Source organism: Ammospiza caudacuta, chromosome 1 (assembly GCF_027887145.1).
Source record: "Ammospiza caudacuta isolate bAmmCau1 chromosome 1, bAmmCau1.pri, whole genome shotgun sequence".
Classification (NCBI taxonomy): Eukaryota; Metazoa; Chordata; class Aves; order Passeriformes; family Passerellidae; genus Ammospiza; species Ammospiza caudacuta.
The window spans coordinates 80,841,122-80,861,623 of NC_080593.1; the positions used below are offsets into that span (position 1 = coordinate 80,841,122).

The 20,502-nt window shown below is 38.5% G+C and overlaps 1 protein-coding gene across 1 annotated transcript in view; it reads right to left on the reverse strand.

Moving 5' to 3' along the window:
* Positions 1-20,502, reverse strand: part of TRIO (trio Rho guanine nucleotide exchange factor) — a 247,080-nt gene that overhangs the window by 158,764 nt on the left and 67,814 nt on the right. The window contains exons 2-6 of the mRNA XM_058811071.1: positions 19,884-19,958; positions 13,165-13,279; positions 9,603-9,795; positions 8,451-8,963; positions 5,247-5,369 (exon numbers count right to left, since the gene is read on the reverse strand). Of these exons, the coding sequence (XP_058667054.1) occupies positions 5,247-5,369; positions 8,451-8,963; positions 9,603-9,795; positions 13,165-13,279; positions 19,884-19,958 (1,019 nt within the window). The remainder of the gene's footprint in view (positions 1-5,246; positions 5,370-8,450; positions 8,964-9,602; positions 9,796-13,164; positions 13,280-19,883; positions 19,959-20,502) is intronic.

Here is a 20,502-nt window from a genome sequence, read left to right on the forward strand (position 1 = left end):
CAAATAAATGACCACCAAAACATGGTGTAGTATTAATGTATGAATTAACACCTGTTTTAATGATTTACATGTTTTCCAACATTTCTTCTAGTATCAGTTTTGAAGCAAGAGGAAAACTGTCAGTTTGGGAATACAAATTTCAACAATGAGGGATGCGGGACAACTAAGGTAAAACCTGATCTATTCCCCTGAAAAAATATAAACTTGGCAACATCCAAGCTGCAATTAAGGAAAGTGTTTAATGTGTTCTTCAACTACAAGGATCCTTTAAATATTCACAGGTAACCATTTAAACACTGCTATCAGCACTGGAACACATACAATATAATTTCACTCCAATTTTCTTCAAATATCCAATTTCTTTCCTACTTTTTCACAGTGGACCTGAGGAATCTTACTGCAATACTATATAGTCCAACACCAGCATTACTTTCCTCCTTTCTTTACTTTTCACTCACATTTACTTAATCGTAGTAAATGCCCATGCCTTCAAACTCTCCCTACAGCCACACCACTTTCATGTATGTGTTTCCGATTACAACACTAAGTATGGGGCTCTGAACTGGACCTAGCTTTCTAGTAGGACCAACTGAATCAGAGCATTTTCTTTACAAATCTGAAGTTCAGCCACACTAATAAGTACCAAGAGTGAAATAAGATTTTCTTTTTAGTAACACCACTGTCTGTTCCCTTAGTTTGTGATTCATTAACATGAAAGTACTTGTTGCTGTATTAACACCTCAGTAACTGACTGCTTTTTAAAATCTGTTTACTTGCTTCTTCCTCTTAAGGATTGCACAGTTAGCCTGTTCTATTTAGTCTTGCTGACTTTGGAGTGCTCCTCAGAAGCTGAAAATAGCCTGAACTCATTTTACCTTTTCAGTCTATTCTCAGGCTGGTGGCATCCAGACATTGTGTCTAAGCATTAACTGTTCAGGCACCGTAAAGATTCTCTTAGAGATGTACACCTGTGGTCTTGCTCTCATTTGCCCAAATCCTGAGAACCAAGGGCAGTCTAGAATTCACATGGTGCTCTAGTCTATCTCAAGACACAAATCTGAATGGCTAAATAAAACCACATATTTAAAGTAAAAAGAATCTCAGGGGTGAAATATGTCAGCTGTACAAAGGAGGAGGAAACAATTACACTACCTCTAAGCTAAGGTGAGTTTACCTCACCTGACTTTCTTCATGCTTTCATTTGTACCAGTCCCTGTGGCTGGATTTGAGCAAGACATCTTTTTAACTCTGCAAACCTAGCGATATTCAATTGTTGTGCTCGCACTTCTATTTTAACATCCCAAAGCCCTCACCAGTGCTCATCTCTGACACTCTCTTTTTGGATAGCATTCAGGATTTGATTACTACCTTGATAAAATGTTTTAGTGTATGCAAACAGCCTGTTCTGAGAACATTAATCAACTTCGCAATACGCCTACAACTGAGATAGGAGTTTTTGGATTATAGTTAATAAAATGTAACTTCTACTCATATCCTATCAATGCTGAGACAAGAAGCAGTCATAGCACATCCTTTAATAGTAGCATGTGTCAGCTTTCTCCAAACAAAGTTTCATTTAGCCTGCATCACTCTTCAAGCATTTTAACCCTCCTCAGTGCAAGGAGAGGCACAGTTAAACTGTAATGAAAGCAAGGCCATCTGATCTAGCAAAAAGAGCAGAAAATGTTCAAGCAGACAACATCCTCCTCCTTACCCACATTTCACATGACTTCTTGTCTTTCTTGTTTCTTAGCAGATGTAGAGAAAATGGCCGGAAAAAGAGTGGACAGACACATAATCAGTCTTTTCCACTCTTCCATGCAAGACAGACTAATCATATAATCATGGGTACTTTAGTCTTGCTGTTTAAAAACTCAATACATAATTTTTGTACTTCTAACTCCTATGATGCTGTATTTGAAAGTTTCTCCCTTAAAAGGTACTAAAAACTTGTTTTGAGAAGTGAAGCATCAGTTTAGTCACCCAAATAGGAACGTCAAGCTGAAACTGAGTATTGCTTAACTCAAATAAATCTCAGGACTCAAATAAATCTCAGGACTAAAAAACAGCAATTTACTGTTGCTGAAAGCAGACCTTTAAAATTGTACTGAAAACCCATCCTCATTTTCAGAGAGCAGAATCACTGAAATTTTGGTTTTTGCTACAGTTACGGAACATGGGATCTACTTGCCCTATAAAGAGACAGCCTTGACTTTTATCAGTGCACAGCTTCTCAAATTCAGTAACAGGAAGTCACATATCTATCCTTCCTACATGGGAATTATCCTTCAGTCATTAGCTCCTTTAGCCATATAAACCTGTGTGTTAATCCATGGCAACCATATCTATGTCCCTCTTTAATGCCCAGCACTACACCTATCCAGATTTTCTCTGGGACAGATTTATTGCAGTGAGAAGCAGTCTGTGTATTAGCTTAAGACTTGCATGAACTTATTCCTGCTGCCTTGAAAAGTGCAACCACATGAAATACATAAGATTCCTAGATATACCATTTGCTAATGAAACTGGTGAAAGTAAAGTTAAATCTCCTCCCCAAATGTATTCTTTACCTTTTTGTTTTATAGCATTTGGTTTACACTTCCAACTATTTTGTGTTTTTACTGAAAACCAACATTTTAAAAATGGCACAAAGCCATTACAATATTTTTTTTAAAAAATTCAGCAAATCCTCTTTGTCCTTGATGTAACTAACTCTTGTTCATGACAGGAAATAAGTAGCTTTCACAATGGTTTACATCCAGGTGGCTTGCTTCAGACTGGAAGACCAGATCAAAATTTTGGCATCTCACCCAAAGGTTGTCACTCTTTCTCAGCCAAGTTTGGCATAAGCAGCTGCAGAAGTTGCCCTCCACCTCTTGGAAACAAACTACTGCTTGCGGAGGAAGGGGACATGAGAGACCCAGCTATTGACAGAGGGTAGCACCTGCTGTGGAGGGGAGCATGTGCCCTGCAACAATAACATGTTGGGAAAAGCAGCTGCAACATCAATTATCAGAGTTAAACTATGAGCAAGTACAAGCAGTTGCATTTAGTTGCTTGGGGAGCATTTATCCTTCAAACAGTTCTTCCCTACCTCAAGTGAGCCTAAGAAAATTGACTAGAAAGCAAGATCTATTAAGGTCCAATTAGGGACACAATGGAAAGCCTTAAAAAATCTCCTACAATAAATAAACCTTATACATAGTCCCTCCCTCTATTCCATCCCAGTGGTGTTAGAGTACTCACAAAAGACACCTTAAATCCACTTTGATTACTGAGTTACACTGGCAGGAAGACCGAACAAACAGCAACTTGTTAAGCACAGAGCATATGTGGTGAGTGGTCAGGGAGAAGCTGAACATGGTTGCAGGAGTTAAGACTGCCCCACATTTTTACAGCTGAAAGCTAATGAAAAATAAGGCCTGCCAAAATTCAATCAGTTCACGTCATTTTTTATGTCACATTCAGTTTAATCTTTGCCCTTAATCTATATGAAAGGCTTTTGCCATTTAACCAAATAAAACCCAGATAATCTGAGTGCTGCTTAAATCAAAACCAGGGACCAATCACACTGAATTTACATTTTCTTATTCCATGGCAGAGAACCCCTGCTGGGAGGGTTACGCTACAGAAAAAAATGCAGCTTATTTTTACCCCTTCAAATGTTCAGATAGCTTAATTTACCCCAAATTTAAGCTGCTCCTTGTAAGTTTTAAGAAAACATTTTTCAGGCTGAGAAAAAAATCCCCTGTAATTAATGCATTTGACAACTAAAGACAAAGGAGAGATTAACAGGAAAAGACTAATAGCAAACACAGAGCAGGAAGGATTATGCTGCATCGCTCAAGTGCTTCCTACTGTCGATAGCATCTGAACAGTCTAAAAGAAGGAAAAATAATAAAGTCACCCAGTTTGAAGAAAAGACTACAACAGTGACTAATATGAGCACAGGCTTACAGAAGAATTTAACCTTTAGAATGCAACCTCAGGAATTGTGTGGAAGGCCACTCAAAATTAGCAAGTTCCAAAAGTCATCTCATGTCAATGACACCTACTGTCATCCTTTGTTTCTTTCTGCTCTACTTCATATGCAGAGCAGTGAAGAACAACAACAAGGTGCTCCATAAGGCAGCAATTCCCCATGCTGTGAACCAAACCTAATGGTCAAAACCATATATGATGTTACATAACTTAACTGCCAAGTTCACCAGCATTTGCTTTATTTTTTCCAGAAAGTTCATATTGGTTTTAATTCTTTTAAACTTCTGGAAACAGACCTGAGTTGCAAAAGAAGAAATAGTGTCTGTTCTAATAGTGTCTCCTATTCTTACCTCCAGCTACACAATACACAAGAGCTACCTTACTAGTCCTTCCAATACTTGTTGAAGACACATAACCTAGGTAAGTTTATTTTGCCACTTTCTTGTTCTACAGAAAAATCCTCTTGCAAGAGTTCATTATTTCAACCATACTTTAATTCAATTCCCATCCTTGGACTGCCAAGAATGTTAATTTGTAACAAGACTGGTAGTGTTCTTCCTTCATTGATCTAACAAACAGGAACTGGACTTAGGCCCAGACTCCCAAGGTTATTTAAACACCTACAATGTGTTAAGGATCTAAAATGTACTTCAGAATTTTGTTCCCATGTTCAAACAGCATTCATGAAACTGAAAGGAAATAGCTTTCACTCATTGCCCGTTAAAATCCATTTTTTTTATAATCTACTGATCTTATTTGAGCAAAAAAAATTGTCTTGGCTCCACTCTGCTGTGCCGAAAATGAGAAATCTTCTTGAAACCATGGAGAATTATTACACCAGCCTCAGTTACTTCTGAGAACTTTTTGCCTGAGTTGAAATCTCTTCAGAAGATCCTGAGAGATACTTCTTTCAGAATGGAGAGCTAAAATCTGTATTACACATGATTCTCTGAAATTCTGTACAAGACCCAAGGTAGTACTCAAAGACACATCCCAGGTTCTAGAAGCTTGAACACATATATTTGAGAGGTGCTGAGGTCATGTTGAACACTGCCATTTGTCTAAAGAAATGTTTGTTACTTTATCACAGTTCCTCTGTACCTGACCACCTTTTATTTTCCTCCACTGTGTTGTATAACCTCACTGCTCCAAACCAAATTTCCACTACTTGTAAAGAAGGGACTCTCTGTGTTTATGCACTTACAAATTCTCCCTTAACAGAGAACAAACAGCCAGCACATCTGTGCACAGAGGCCTGCTCTTACCATGCAGTTCATGGCAAAGTGATTGTGCTGTGTCTGAAGTTCCATCGCGTGGGGGTGACTGGTTCCAATCTCTGTGTAGCTGTTCAGGAACAGACCTTTGTTGTGTGTGATCCAGTCAAACATCTACACAAAAATATTAAGGAAAGAAGAAAGTTTAATAATTTGTTATGGCAGAAATCACGGACAAGTAATGTAAGATACTTATGAACACAGAATAGAGTCTAAGGCCATGAAAATTAACCCTGATGCTCTTTCCATTGTAAGTTACTGTCAATTTTAACTCAATCATTGCTGAAACCTGTCTTTTTGGATCAAACAGCTGAGGCTCTTACTGTTATCATTACTACAGGTGTTTATCTCAACAAGCTACTATAATGCCATAATCACAAACTTCATTGTTACAAAAAAGTCATAGTAAACAAACAGACTTGGAGCACAGCCCTGAGTTGCCAAGCTTATACAGTCTCTAGTGTCAGCACTTATTGACATCAGCAGCTTAGCAGTTTAGAAGGAAAATGGCAACTCATGGAAATTAAATATAAATTCTTTCATGCTGATCAAGTACTTCAGCAGCTAGTTTAATATTTTTAGTTCATAAGTTTACAGCAGATTTGAAAACAAATATTCTATTTCTAGATTAATTATTAAAAGTATATGTGAGCACAGAGTTACCTTCCTCCAGAGAAATTTAAGAAAAATCTTTAAATAAGCTTGTTTTTAAAACGAAAAAAAGGAATATTTTAATATTTAAAAAAAAATTTAGGAGGGACCTTATATGACAATGGCCATCAATGAAAGCACACAGGTATGTTAACAGTGGCACTGGAAGACAAAATTTTCAAAGACCAAGCAACGCAGCAAAGAGCTGTTTAACACCCCACCTGCTTACAATGGTCTTGAAATCTTTGCTATATCTCAGCAAAAGAGACATACCACCTGCTTTACCACCTGCTTTCTGGATAAGCTGAAATAGATTGTCCAGGAAAAAACAGCAGCAGTAAGCAGGAAGTACCCATTTAAAGATCTTTCCTATGCTGGCTAACAGAACAATATTATCAAGTCCAGTATTTGTCCCAAGTCCATGACAAACCAAATTATAAGCAGACCACAATATGGTAAGAACTGTAAACCAAACTTTTGAAGTTTAGTAACTGAGACAGTTGATCACATACTCCTAAAATTTGAAGCTTCTCACCTAGAACTCAGTGAAAATAAGAACATTATTCAAAACAGACACTGGTAGTGCTTGTGACCATCCTCCTCTAGGTCACTTGAATTTGCTGCCTTCAGATGCGTAAAGGGGCAAATTCAATCAGATTCCCTCCCACCTTGTCACTTTTTTGCCTTTTCTTCTTCTGAACCAGTCCAAACTTCTTGCACTCAATTGAGCAAGTCCTCCAAAAGGAACATGTTTATTTCTCCCCATGACAGAAAAAGGGTATTCCCTTTTTCTTCCCATCAAAGATACCATCCTTTCCCACATTTCAGTAAAATACAGGCACACACTGATAAAAACATCATGAGCTGTGAAATCTAATCTGACACAAGCAGTAAAAATACAGTCTGCAAGTAGATTAAGGCAAGGGTCTAAATTCAAAAGTGAGTTGTGATACTACACAAACCTTCTTTTTAACTGGCTAATGAGAGAAAAACTGTCCCAGGTATAATAGCTGCTGTCAACCTCACTTTGAGGTGCCTAATATTTCCCTTTTGAAAGAAAGATGTGCTCATTTTCTATAGACTCATTCCTGGAATCAGAAACATAGAAAACACTGATGTGAGCTTATGCAACCACATGGCAGGACAGAGGTCAATCCTACAGGCTCAAGTATTTCACAAGAAGTTGGTTAAAGCCCAAGTTATGTAATCAATTTGATAAAATAGGAGAAAATTAACAAAATGTATTTTGATGGTGCTCACATGGTACTAAAAGATATGCTATCATGCAGGAAAATTAATGCTGTAATGAAGTGGCTGCAAGGTTGATAAAATGCATTTGGGTCTCAAAGAGCAACACTAGAGCAACAGCTTGCATTATTTTCTAAATAATTTTAGAAATATATGATAATTTCTTTTTTTTTCCAACTCTCTACATGTCCCTACTATTTTCAGCTATACTATCCAGAAAACATTTGCTTTAAATGGTACTTTAAAAAAATTATTTATTTTTTAAACACAGCGGAAAACATTACAATAGTGTAAAGAAAGTCCCTGAGTTGAAATGATGAGGGTAAGGGAAAGTATGGGTGAAGAATACAAATAAAGAAGCAAGAAGAAGTTAAGTTTTTATATGTTTGTTCTGCTTTTACTCTTCCTCATGCATCTGCTAGTGACAGCTGCTGGAGAGCAGAACACTGGTTTAACATGGACTGTTGGTCTCATGCAGTTCAGGCAATCTTATGTAAAACATTCAAGAAATGAGTACTTTAAACTCCGAGAAAAAACATACTTACCACTTGACTGCATAGTCTAGTTACTACTAATCCCAGAGAAAAAATCCCCACCCTTCCTTAAAGCTATTTGTTCCATGGTAACAAGTCAATAATAAGAGATTGCAAAACCATTCTACATGAAAATAGATCTAATTTGAGCTCATCTAAAAGTGATCTGCCTGCCATACTTCCTCTTCAAATTCCATGACAATCAAGGGCTTTCTCATCTGAAGGGACTGGTTGGCCTGAAACATTCTGAAATCACTCAGTTCCCTGTTAATGACATATGCACTGTCAGAAGAGATACATCAGTTTTTAGCCTGGGACTTCAAACCCTGCATCAATGAAGCAGTTACCCATGTCAGCCTCTTCAGGCTTTGTTGACTGCCTGTCACTCACTTCCCAAAGATCACTCAAAAGAAGACCAATGTAGTCTGTAGTCATCTGTATTTATAAAGTATACAGCATTCTTCTTGACTTGATGCATATAAAAGCATCTGTCTGGAAAAAATGTTTAACAAAATAAGCACTTTGAAGTCATTAGCAGGTACAATTTTCTTTGGTAAGAGCTTCCTTACAGCTTAGAAGTACTATCCCATGCCCCTTACTCCAGAAGGCCCTGAGTGCCCCTCAAATCAAGAAGTCCCTTACTTCTCATTAAAAGGCTAGTGATTAACTTCAAAGACAAAAACTACTATTTTCAATTACCCTTGGTACTTCTTTCAAGTCTGCCAAGTGTTGGCCATTTATAGTCTCCTTGCCCGATCCTTACCTTTTCAGCATCCTGCTCAAACAGCCTGAGCTGAAAGCATTGGTCCAATTTCAATTTCCGCACATGCCACATCTGATGCAGATGCTGCCGTGTTGAGTGCAGCCTGTCCAGCATGGTGGACACTTTGGGTAAAAGATTCTGTAAGTCTGCATTCCCTGACCCAGAGTTCTTTTTGGGAAAGCTATCACTGCTCTGTATCCTCTGGAGCAGTTTTTGTCCTTCCACATCGAGGTCCTCAATAGGGGCCTTAATGACCTTCTTTTTTAATTGTGAATGCTCCTCTATCATGTTGCGAGCACCTTCCAGGTCCTGAGGCATTTCCTTTTTTGACAATATATCTTGCAGTTCCTCCAGTCTGGACAGCATATGGGTTGCATTGCTAATGTAGTCCTCAAAGGCAACTCTGATTTCTATCCACTCCTCATGGTTGTACTCCAAACAGCCATCAAATTCTGGGGTTAGCTGAGAAGGATCAACTACTTTGGTAAGGCCTTCCAGAGACACCATATTTGTCTAAAAAAATAAAAATGGAAAGAAAAAAAAATGCTGTTACTGAAATGAATTTCAAATTTCCTTTCAAATTTTTGCTTTTCTTTTTGTAAGAGTTGATAATTTTGCTCATGAAGTCCACACAACAACTTTTCTCACACATTTCAAGTATCAATTCAGATCAGCAGAAGACAGGAAGTCTTGCAGATATTTTCCCACATTTCTTTCTTACCTCACTACATTTAAGAACAAAACAGCAACCACTCTTTCAATTACTGTTTGAAGTTTTGACTTTGTGTATTGCAAAGCTGCAGAAGGATAAGAGCAAGGCTCATTCAGCTGACTTCCTCTGGATTCTGGAGATAGCAATAATACCATAATGCAAACTAAGGTAACTAAGAGACAAAAACTAAGTTTTTACCATTAAGGGAGGAAAACCTAATTCAATCTTTCTTGAGCTTACAAAAAGAATATAAACAACAACATACACAATTACCTAGCCTAAGTACATGAAGAAAACCACACTTTTTCTAGCACTGGTCTAAAGTTCCTCTCCTTCCAGCCAGAATATAATTTATCTGAGAGTTTCCAAGGTCTGATCATTAGTGAGAACATTTAAAACCACAAAATAAATATAAATTTGTATACCATAGGGGAAATTACCTCAAACTCAAACTTCGAGCTGCCAAAGTTAGTCCTCTGTTTCTGCCAGAAATTGTCTGGCTTGATTATCAGTGCAACATGAATACAACATGGAAAGGATTCCTGTAAAATCTTCAGCAGAGGCTTTATGGAGTCCCACTTTGACCCACGCATATCTACAATGACGGTGAATCCTCGTTTACAGACTTCCTCACTGCAGAAAACAGAAGGGAAGGTTATCAAGCAAGTGTTCCAATTTCCAACACAACACTCAACTGCATCACACTGTCTAATGAATGTGGTCTCCTCAGGGCCTCACTGCTGACTAGCTGACCATATACAGCAGATCTCACAAACCTCTCAAGACGTTTCTTCCACTCCCATGCCAAACTCCTTGTGGGAAGAGCTTTATATCTGTTGCTGATTTGATATTCTGCCATTATCTTCACTTTCATTTTCACTGTTTATATTCATGATGATTCATCGTCCAGTCTTGTTTCTCCTTCACTTTACACAGTAAACCTACTGTTTCCTAAAGCAGCAATATCTACTACATTTTAACTTTACTCTTCAGAACACACATCCACTTATTTGACTGATGATAATATTCATGTCTTTCTAATGATTGAGGGGATCCTCTAAAAGGACAGAAGATGGCAAATTGTTCTTACCTACCACTTCACAACTTTTGCAAACTGTCTCAGATTTTGAACCATTTTATCTGAGAGTTGTTAAGAGTCTGTAGAGGAAAGACACCCATTTATTGACAATTTCTTTTGTAACAGGATTGATTTGTGAATAGTTAAAGGACAACACAGTATTTTATGGTTGGGAAGAAAACCACATCAATCCGTTTCTACAAAATTTGAGCTCAATTTTGCTGTCCAAAAGTTGACAGACCTTACACTCAAATTCTCCAGCACTCCCTCTGAGAATGGAAAATTTAATTTCTTTTCATCAATATCTTCCGTACATTTAGTTCTTGCTACTGATCAAAAGTATCAAGACCACTACAATCACCACCACCAAACTCTGATTTTCTTCCAGCAGAATTTGCTACGTGACCTTGTAGTATGACCATAGGAAGGAAAACATTTCAAAACCAATGCATCATACCCAACAGACTACCAAAAAAGGACCAAATGTCCATTGTTTGAGTATGAGTCAAGTTCAGGGATGTGACTAATTCAAATGCCATTCCAGAGTTCATGTGGTGAGGTTTTTGGAGTGTCCAAGAGTCAGGGAAGCTTCACTGGCATATTTTACTCAGTCTTACTGGCCACAGTGCAGAAAGATGGATTATGACTGCTATAGGAGATCTGGAAAAAGTGATAATATGGGCTCCTCAGAAGGGGAAGGTTTTTTAAACTTTGAAAAGCTTAAAGCTATGGAAAAGAAGAGAGAATAAACATCCCACAACATTTCAAAAAATGAGTTTATCATGATAAATGCTGGCTCTCCCACCTGCCCATAGGAATGCCAAAAATGGCAATGGCAGAAGCAAAATACATTAGCAGTAACTAGCTTGGCATGCATGTAGGCTACAACATACAATTTTCTGACCATGGTGAAAATATTTTCTAAAATCATCACAGAATTCAAGGAAAAAAATAACTACTGTCTTAAAGATAGACCCATCACTGAAAGGCCAAATGGCAGCAGGAGTGCTGCTCAGCCCATCCCTATCCCACCAAACTGAGGATTGCACAGGGAGTGCTTACCACTAATTCACAAGGCATGTATCTACTGGGGTGTCCAAAGTGGTCCCTCATCGTGTGACACAGTGACACAGCCACTGTGTGCTCCACCATGGAGCCACATCACCTCACACAAGCTCAATGTCTTTTGGCCAAGGATCACAGGATTTGTTCTAGGGAGTCAAGGTCATGTGTTGGTAAGCATGAACTACACTAAAATATCTGTCCATCACTCTGTGGTGATGACATAAGTTCAGCCACATTTTTAAATCAGATAAATTGTAAAATTAGTAAAATTGTGAGATTGAGTCAACTTAAGTTTTTAGATCTCTTGCCAAACAACTGATACCTGTGATTCTTCAGCTACATCAAGTAACAGTACTGCAGCAAATAACCGACAACCCAAAACTTCAGGGATATTTGTATCAATTGGGACTTGCAATTAGCTAGAGTTGCATAATCAGTCTCTTAAACGTGACTTGTATGAAAACAAATCTTACTTTTGATAAAGCTCTCTTTATTCTCAAAAGTTTGCAATGCTTAAAGAGTGAAAAACATGCACTAACTTTCTTTTAATTTTAGGTCTATTGATCTAAGCTAACTAACATACACCTTTCACCAGAGGAAGACTGTTTCTTGCCCTGATTATCTACAAAAAAATTCTTGGACACATTTTAATACATATTTGTCTATTAACTTATCTAGCAACTTGAAGCTGTAGATGGCTAGAATACATCTAGATGATGTAGGATGATTTGCACAACCATTCAAATCTTAGAGTAAAAATTTCAAGCCTTCTTCCTGTTCTCCTTCCTCTAAGTCTCCTGAGTCTCCCAGTTAACTTCACAAAAAGGAGGCCATGTAATCTCTCAGCCAGATGCCCTGAAGTTACTTTATGGAATCACCTTTCTCAGTCAAAAACTGATATTTGATTATATCAAGTGCAAAGACTCTCAGTAAATTAGCACATTACACAAACATGGACAATACTGCACTCAGGGATGTTGTCCAAGGAATTTTTTTCAATTGTAATGAAAACTGCTGCTTGTGGTCATAGACAAACAGAATCAAGCACAGTCAGCACTGCTCCAGCCCGAAACAAATGCTGAAAGGTTTCAAGATGGACCTAAATTCAGAGTCTTAGGATCATTTTTGTTCCCAACTTGATTACTACAGAAAGTGAAGTTCTGTATGAAGGAACTTTTTTTAGATACATACAAAATACGTAACTTTTGCTTAAAGTATCTCATATATATACAACTACATATATATATGTATATATATGGCAGTGTACATATGCACACACACAATAGCACTGGATTTGACTTCTGCCAATTTATTTAAACAGCTCAATTTATACGCTGAATTGCTGATAATGCAATATCAGTACTTTCACAGATGACTCCACAGGTTTATCTGAGACCTTTACAAGCAATTTCTCATACCTTTCTCCTCATTATTTCTGTGCTGTATCAGGACACTATGACTTATCTAGCACAAATAACAGTTCAGAGTCCTGTGCTGCCTGCACTCCACACAAGGCATATGGTGAAGGATGACCAGCATGCTTGTAATTATTGATGTACTGAAAGCCTTTGAGTTGTATTTGCAGTCTTCAACACAGCGACACCAATGTGGTGTGGCAGTGCCATTTCTGAACACAAACTACTTTTAGCTAAAGCACACCAGCCCTTCTGCCAGCTGCCTTCCTTTTACAAGGCAGAGTAATTATTTCTTTTCCAGAAAGCCATTTGAAAATAGCAAATGACAAAACTTGGTATTGATTTGCTCATGTTATTAACTCAGTCTGCTAGCTTGTGGGAGTACTGCAGCATAATCCATTTATTTTGTTATACAGCCTTAGAGGTTAACAGGTGATTGCTTACCTAGGAATACAGGCTAGATACGAAATTAGTCTTCTAAGGTCTTCTTGCCGTATTCTGTCGTGATTACTGCGAGCTGGAAATGTTAGAATGGGACCTCCACGCTTATCTCTGCCACCTAAAAAATTAAAAATGTTAGAAGACCCCACAGCATAACATAAAATTCTTTTTTGCAGAACTAGTCCTCAGTATCTACTTTTAAAAAAGTGATTTCAACTTAAATGCCAACACTGCCATTTTGAGACCAACTTAAGACTGAATTTTGGGAGTATTGATCAGCATATTGCCACAATTCCTACAGTGAGAAAGCAAATGCCAAAAAAACTGAAACTAAGAATAACCAGAGCATTACACTTAGACATTACAGTCACCTTCAAGTTTAACTGGTAGTGCAACATCTCCAGCAATGGCACTCTGTTATGTATTTAAATTTTGACTCAGCAATTGTACAGATTAAATTTAAATATAGGATTATGCTACTTTGTAGGCAAGTATTTAGATGATATGGCAGCAGAGAGCACAGCTGTGGGAGGTGTGCCCAGGTAGAGGAGCTCCTCTGCACAGTGACAGAGCTCAGGGAGGAGGCGAGTAGGCTGAAGACAGATGGATCATTGTCATGGGAGACTCCCTTCTGAAGGGAACTAAGGCCCAGTGTGCCAACTTCTTCAGGAAGCCTGCTGCCTCCCTGCACCCAAGGTTAAAGATGTGATGAGAAAGCTTCCTACCCTGGTACGGCCCTTGGGAAAACCCATTATTGTTATTATTAACCCCATACTTCAGGGAAAAAACAAGAAATTGCAATGAGAAGCCCAAGGACAATCAAGAGAGATGTGATTGAAGTCTCTCCCTGAAATCCTTGGGATGACTGGTTGGAGGAGCAGGAGTGCTTTCTCTGTGCTTCTTGTTGCAGGGAATGATAAGGGAAAAAATGGGAAGAGCCATCAGATCAATACCTGGCTCTGAGCCTGGTGTCACTGGGACATTTTTGGGTTTTCTGATCCTGGGTTGGTTTCATTATACTGAGCCTGCTGGTGACAGACAAGGTACACCCACCTCAAACAAGGAAAAGCATTTTTGCACAGGAACTATCAGGGCTCACTGAAAGAGCTTTAGACTAGACTTGATAAAGCCATGCTCACTAGAGATCAGCATGGAGGCAGAACACCAGTGTCTGAGGAATGGTGAACTAGCAAGGTCTTTCAGTCTGCCATCTCACAGGAGGTAGGAACAAAGATCCATGCAGCAGCCAAAATGTAAGAGATACTGATGCGTCAGAAAGCATGGAAGCACCTGAGAATGGTCATGTAGGAATCAGGGCTTCTGTCCTGAAAAAGCTGACAGAATTAATAGCCCAACTGAAGTTCATCTACACCAATGAACATGGCTTGGGCAACAAAGAGGAGGAGCTGGAAGCCTTTAGGCAGCAGGAAAACTGTGACATAGCTGTCATCGTGGAGAGATGGTGGGATGATTTGCACAACTGGGGTGCTGTAATGGATGGCTGTAAACCCTTCAGAAGAGATAGGCAACGAAGGAGAGCTGGCAATGTAGCCCTGAACATTAGGAGTGTTATGATTGTCTAGAGCTTAATGACAGTGACAAGACTGTTTGGGTAAGAATAAAGGGGAAGTTTGCAGGTGGTGCCAGGTTGGGCATGAGTGGATTGATGGGCCAAGCTCAGTAGTATGAGGTTGAACAAGGCCAAGTGCTGGGACCTGCACTTGGATCACAACAACCCAAGGCAGTGATACAGGCTTGGGGAACAGAGTTTGGAAATCTGCCTAGTGGAAAAGGACCTGGAGGTGCTGACTGACAGCACCTGAACAGCAAACAGAAGTGTGGCCAGGTGGCCAAGAAGGCCAATGGCACCCTGGGCTGTATCAGCAATGGTGTGGCCAGCAGGAGCAGGGCAGTGATTGTCCCCCTGTATTTGGCACTGGCGAGGGCACACCTCAAATCCTGTGTTCACTGGTGGCCCAGTTAGTACAAGGAGGACATTGAGGTGCTGGAGTGTGTCCAGGGACGGGAAGCAGAGCTGGTGAAGGGTTTGGAAACAAGGCTTATGAGGAGCCTCTGAGGGAGCTGGGATTGTTCAGCCTGGAGAAAAGGAGGCTCAGGGGAGACCGTATTGCTCTCTGCAATTCCCTGAAAGGATGCAGCAGTGGGGTGAGTGTTGGTCTCCTCTACAAGGTAACAAGTGACAAGATGAGAGGAAACGAGAGGAAACGACTTCAAGTTGCGCCAGGAATTGTTTAAATATCAGGAAAAATTTCTTCACCAAAAGAGCTGTCAAGCATTAGACAACTGATTGCCTGGGGAAGTGGCTGAGTTGTGACTCCTGGCAGCATTTAAAAGCCGTGTAGATGCAGCACTTGGGGACATGGTTAGTGGTGGAGTTGGCAGTGCCAGGTAAAAGGGCGGAATCAAAGACCTTTGAGACCTTTTAAAGGTCTTTTCCAACTTAAATGATCTTCTAATTCAATGATTAAATTAATTACTAGGAGAATTTACATGTATAATACTTCACATTCAATATGAAGATTGAGTGGATGGAAACTAAGCATTTCATTTGTATTTTTATCCTGTTCTGATTTTCAGATTCCCAATTGTCAGTTTACAGTTTTTAATTTTGTTAGCAACACAGGAAATTCTGAATCCACTTAATATATAAGGCAAAAAATCTGATGTAAATGGTTCCACTTAAATGCATTCATCTCAGCCATAAAAATACACAGACACGCTGCAGTCAAATAGTAAAATATAATTTTATACCCAACCCCTTGCTAGTGACAACAAAATGTTACTATTGCTAAACACCAAATTCAAGCCCAGTAGGATGTCTTTATCAACACATCTATAATAGCACAGACAGATTCTTGCAAGCTAAATTTCACATGAATGTTTTCAGCCACAGATGTTTTCAGACTGTTTTCTCCTGTCCCATGGAAACGCAGAAAAACACTATCTTCAGCCCAGAATTTCTCATTTCAAATCAGCTTCTCATTGTAATTCCATGTTGCTAAACACAGTTTTTCAAAAATCACTTAGAAAGGCCGAAAGAGGATAAAAATAAATATAAAAACAATAAGTGATACCAGTTACTCAAAAATTCATCACTATTCCTCTCCAACACAGTTAGCGTGTGTTTGCCAAAAACACCAAAGTCTCTGGAGATTGTCTACACTGGACATGCTCCTTGTCAGACACTAAATGAAACTCACAAGAGGCAAAAGCATCTTTGAATTTCCATCAAGCTACAATGCCAGAAAGCGAAATTTAAAAGGAAATCCATATCTTTATCTTCCATGACCTTCTTAAGTGAGACATAAGATGAAAAACGGAATTGTTTCATTCTAATGGAGAAAGGCAAGTCTTGACCAGCCTGACTCACTTGCCAAGCAGAGAGCTTTGAGGATTTTACATAGCAAAAGAAGGGAAAAAAACCAAGACAGCAGCTGTAAGAGAAAGGAATAATAAATGACAAGACAGAGCCCAACAGCCAAGGCCCTGCTGAGCTCCAGAGCCATCACTGGGCTCCAACACCACCAAGAGTAGTTGATAGTCTGCTACAGCCCTTAATGCTCTCTCTCCTCATTGCACCACAGGCCACTACCTTTAGATCTACCATTTCAACTGGTAAGTGCTACCAACTCCAGCCTCCCAGAAAAAGTAACTCAATTGCTTAGAGTGGGTATTCTTTAAAAAGCAACAGCTAGCAGGTGAAAGCGTAAGCTGAATTGTCTTTAACACTCTCTGAGCTTTTTAAGCAAATGCTTTGTTACAGGTAGTCACCTCAGACCAGTCCTCCAGGCCTTTCCCACACTGCAACTCCTGTATCATGCAGTTTTTCAATACAGCACTTTTATATCATTCTGGATGCCACTTCAGTTGGCTCCAGCTCCATGTATGTTACAGAAGAAGACCATTTCTTAAAATGGAGGTTAAATTTCTGATAAATGATACCCTGAAACTTTTGTACGTCAGAGACAAACTTTGTTTGTCTCCAGGCCTAGATGAGCAATAAATTATTACAGCCTTGATTTCAGATGAAAAGAACTTGAGTATCCAGTCTTAAAACAGGTGGCAAAATTGCAAATAATAATATTTTAAAAAGTCCATTAGACTTGGGGTTTTTTCATCAGCTCTAATGACAGCTTTCTTAGGCCTCTTACAATAACTAATTCTCATTTCCTTTGTTCCTGATGCTCCTGTGTCATACACAAACGGGAAAGTTAAAAGCAACAATGCATGAGGCATCAGTGGGAATTTCCTGTCTTGCAATAGTTGTTATCCAACTCAACCTCCTATTAATGTTTAACAAAAACATACTACACTACTACGGCTTTCATCAGTAACACTTCCATTTTAATCCATTTCCTTTGATATACTGCCCCACCCCACTATTGAGATATCCTGTCTATGCCAAAGTGTGTCACAAGCATCTATCCGATAACTCACGTGAGTCACCCAACATGCATCATTTCTGTCTAGTGCACATCACTAACAGCAGTATTCTCAATGGCCTCCAAATGGCACTAAAACCCAACAGGCTGAGTAGTGCAGCTTTTTAAAGAAATGCCTTTTAACCTAGTTATAAAGTATTCCAGTAAAAAAAGCTAAACAGTTGGCTTGCATGGCACGACAAGTTACCAAGGGCTATGTCCTTACATGAAACCAAGATAACTTCACCTTGTAAGAAAATGCTCTCCTTGCTAAGGTATGTGTAGAGATATGAATTAGAGTATTTGTACTTTGACAAGTTTCAGTTTAAACTTAACACAAAAAATGCATCCAAGACTATTTGGACTTCATAGAAAAACCTAGAGATGTAACTGTTTCAGGTGGTAAAACATCCAATACTCAAGCAGTTGACTTCTCAGTTAGGTGAAAATCTGTTCAGTAAACCAATGAATGAAACCAAATGAACAAATATCTTTGTGTTCCCAGGTATAAAGCTTGACAGTTCCAGCTGCACAGTGGTTAGGTCCTAGTGGTTGTGGTATTTTTGGGGGAAGGGAGAGAACACACTGAAGAGTATTGTTGCAGGTTGTTGTACTTCAGGGTTTCTTAACTCACTTGCACTACTAACGTATCTCATTCCATTTGAGTTTCACTTGCAATGGAAATGTCAAACTATGGATTCTGGCAGACCAGTTCTAGCCAGTCTTGTTGCCCACAGCTGTTTGCTCCATTCTTCCATTAGGAGTTGCTACCTTCACACAGGCAAGTTGGCAACCATTTATTTCTGCCAACACCTCCTCTATTCTGGTTCACAATTTATCATCTCTCCTTAAATTTATGTTCATGTTTCATTTGGCCCATTTCACTTTCACTGAATTAATGCCTTTCAGAATGCCATCTGCTTACAAATTAACATTAGAAAAACCCATCATTTTTCAGATCCCTTTTAAGAGGTCTAAACTAAGTACCAGACAACTTAAAAATTCAGAGGTTTTGAAGTGAAAACTGACTTCATTTTTGTTCAATGACGTAAGACAAGGTCCAAAAAGTAATGAGGGATTGAAAAATTCTGCTTAATCCCCTTTTCTCCTCTTCTTTCCTACTCAAAGTAAGAGTTCTAAGCAAGTCTTTACCAGCACTACAACTCCCAAGTTACTATGCTACCATGAAAACTGGTCTTGCTCATTACAATTGCCAGGAACTTTTAAGAAAAAAAAAAAAACACCAAAAAAAACCCCAAAAATAAGAAAACAAACAAACAAAAACCTTCACCCACACACCTTTTTGCTTTGTACCTCTACTTTACTCGGCAGAGTGGACAGATAAAGTAATATCATATAGTATACAGCATATAGTATACAGTACTATATGCTGTACTTGCAGGTGTCAGCATCTATGCACAGCAAATCTCTTAAAGAGTACAACTGCAGGAATAATTTCATGTGTTTCAATATTTAAGACAAAAGCTTTACTTCTGTCATTCTTGAAAAATTATCCAAAAAACCACTTGCAAATATGAGACTCTCTCTAAATCATTTGACACTAAGATTATGGCTGAGAGAATGATGTTGTTTAATCCCAACAGAAAGTCATACTAAAATGCAGTTTACAAAAATAAGCACCTCAGCCCATCATTCCACCAAGTAAAGTTACTTATAAAGTTATAGACTATGTTATGATACTAATTCATATAAATCCCACTTTTCAATCCTCCTGCTATTCCTGGTTCAGTAACCAACCACTTCAATGTGCATGCTGGAATTTCCTAAATTTACAAGTCACTAATTTGTATTACAATTACAATTCCTAAGTCAATTCACAAAGAAAATACCAAGTGTGCTTCAAAAGACAGGCAACTGTAATTCACTTCTGCAACAGATATTTCTCCAGAATATGCTGCAGATGGGTCAATAACAAAGGCATGTCTATAAAATTCCCCATCAGCAGAACTAGAAGTAAGAAAAGGAATATGACATTGGTACAGCAGGTTCTAAGTTACTGTAAATAATGATGAGTGGCTAGAGGGAATGCAGGACTTAACAAGACCAAGACAAAAACTAACAATGTTCCACATTCAAGAAAACAAATACCTCCTTTATTGTGCCTTTCAAAATGTTAATGTTATGCTTAGGATATCCAACAGGAATCAGTGCTGCCATAGCGTTCCATGAATTTTGTAATGACATTTAAGCTATTTAAAATATCATTTTACATGCTACTAACACAGCTGGGCATTCTACTACAAGAGAAAATAACTGTACCTGAAAGGTATGCAACTTTTTCCTTTAAAATAGGCAATACTTCCATAGCCTTCATTTCATCATTTTTGCGAAACCCTGAAAAAAGAAGAGAAGATGATTAGTCAAAACACAGACAAGCCCAACTTCTACATTTAATAAATGCACTGAAAAATTCTGAATACATTCTGAATGTTATGATTACAGGAATTAAGATAACCTTACAATAAAAGTCTGTCAAAAAATAAACTAAACTTTAAAGATATATTAATGGACAAGTCATCACTTTGACCAGCTTAACACAAATAGCATGGCCTGTTAGCAAGCCTCATTAGAAAACAAGATTCCAGAATTAGCCTTTTAATCAATTAATAAAAACTACCATATGGATCCCGTGGCTTTTACGCATTGCAAATCCCACTTTTTCTTTTTTTTTTTTTTTTTCCCTGCAGGGATGAAGAGTATCAAGCTATAAGAAATAGGTATGCTTAGAACAATTACCATTAAAAAAACCCAAATCCCAAACCAAAAACCCCACCCAAAATCCCACAACAACAAAGACAAACAAACAAAAACACCCAAACAAAAAACCCCATCAAAAAACTCCAACCCACTCAAAAAACACAAAAAGACCCATCAAAAA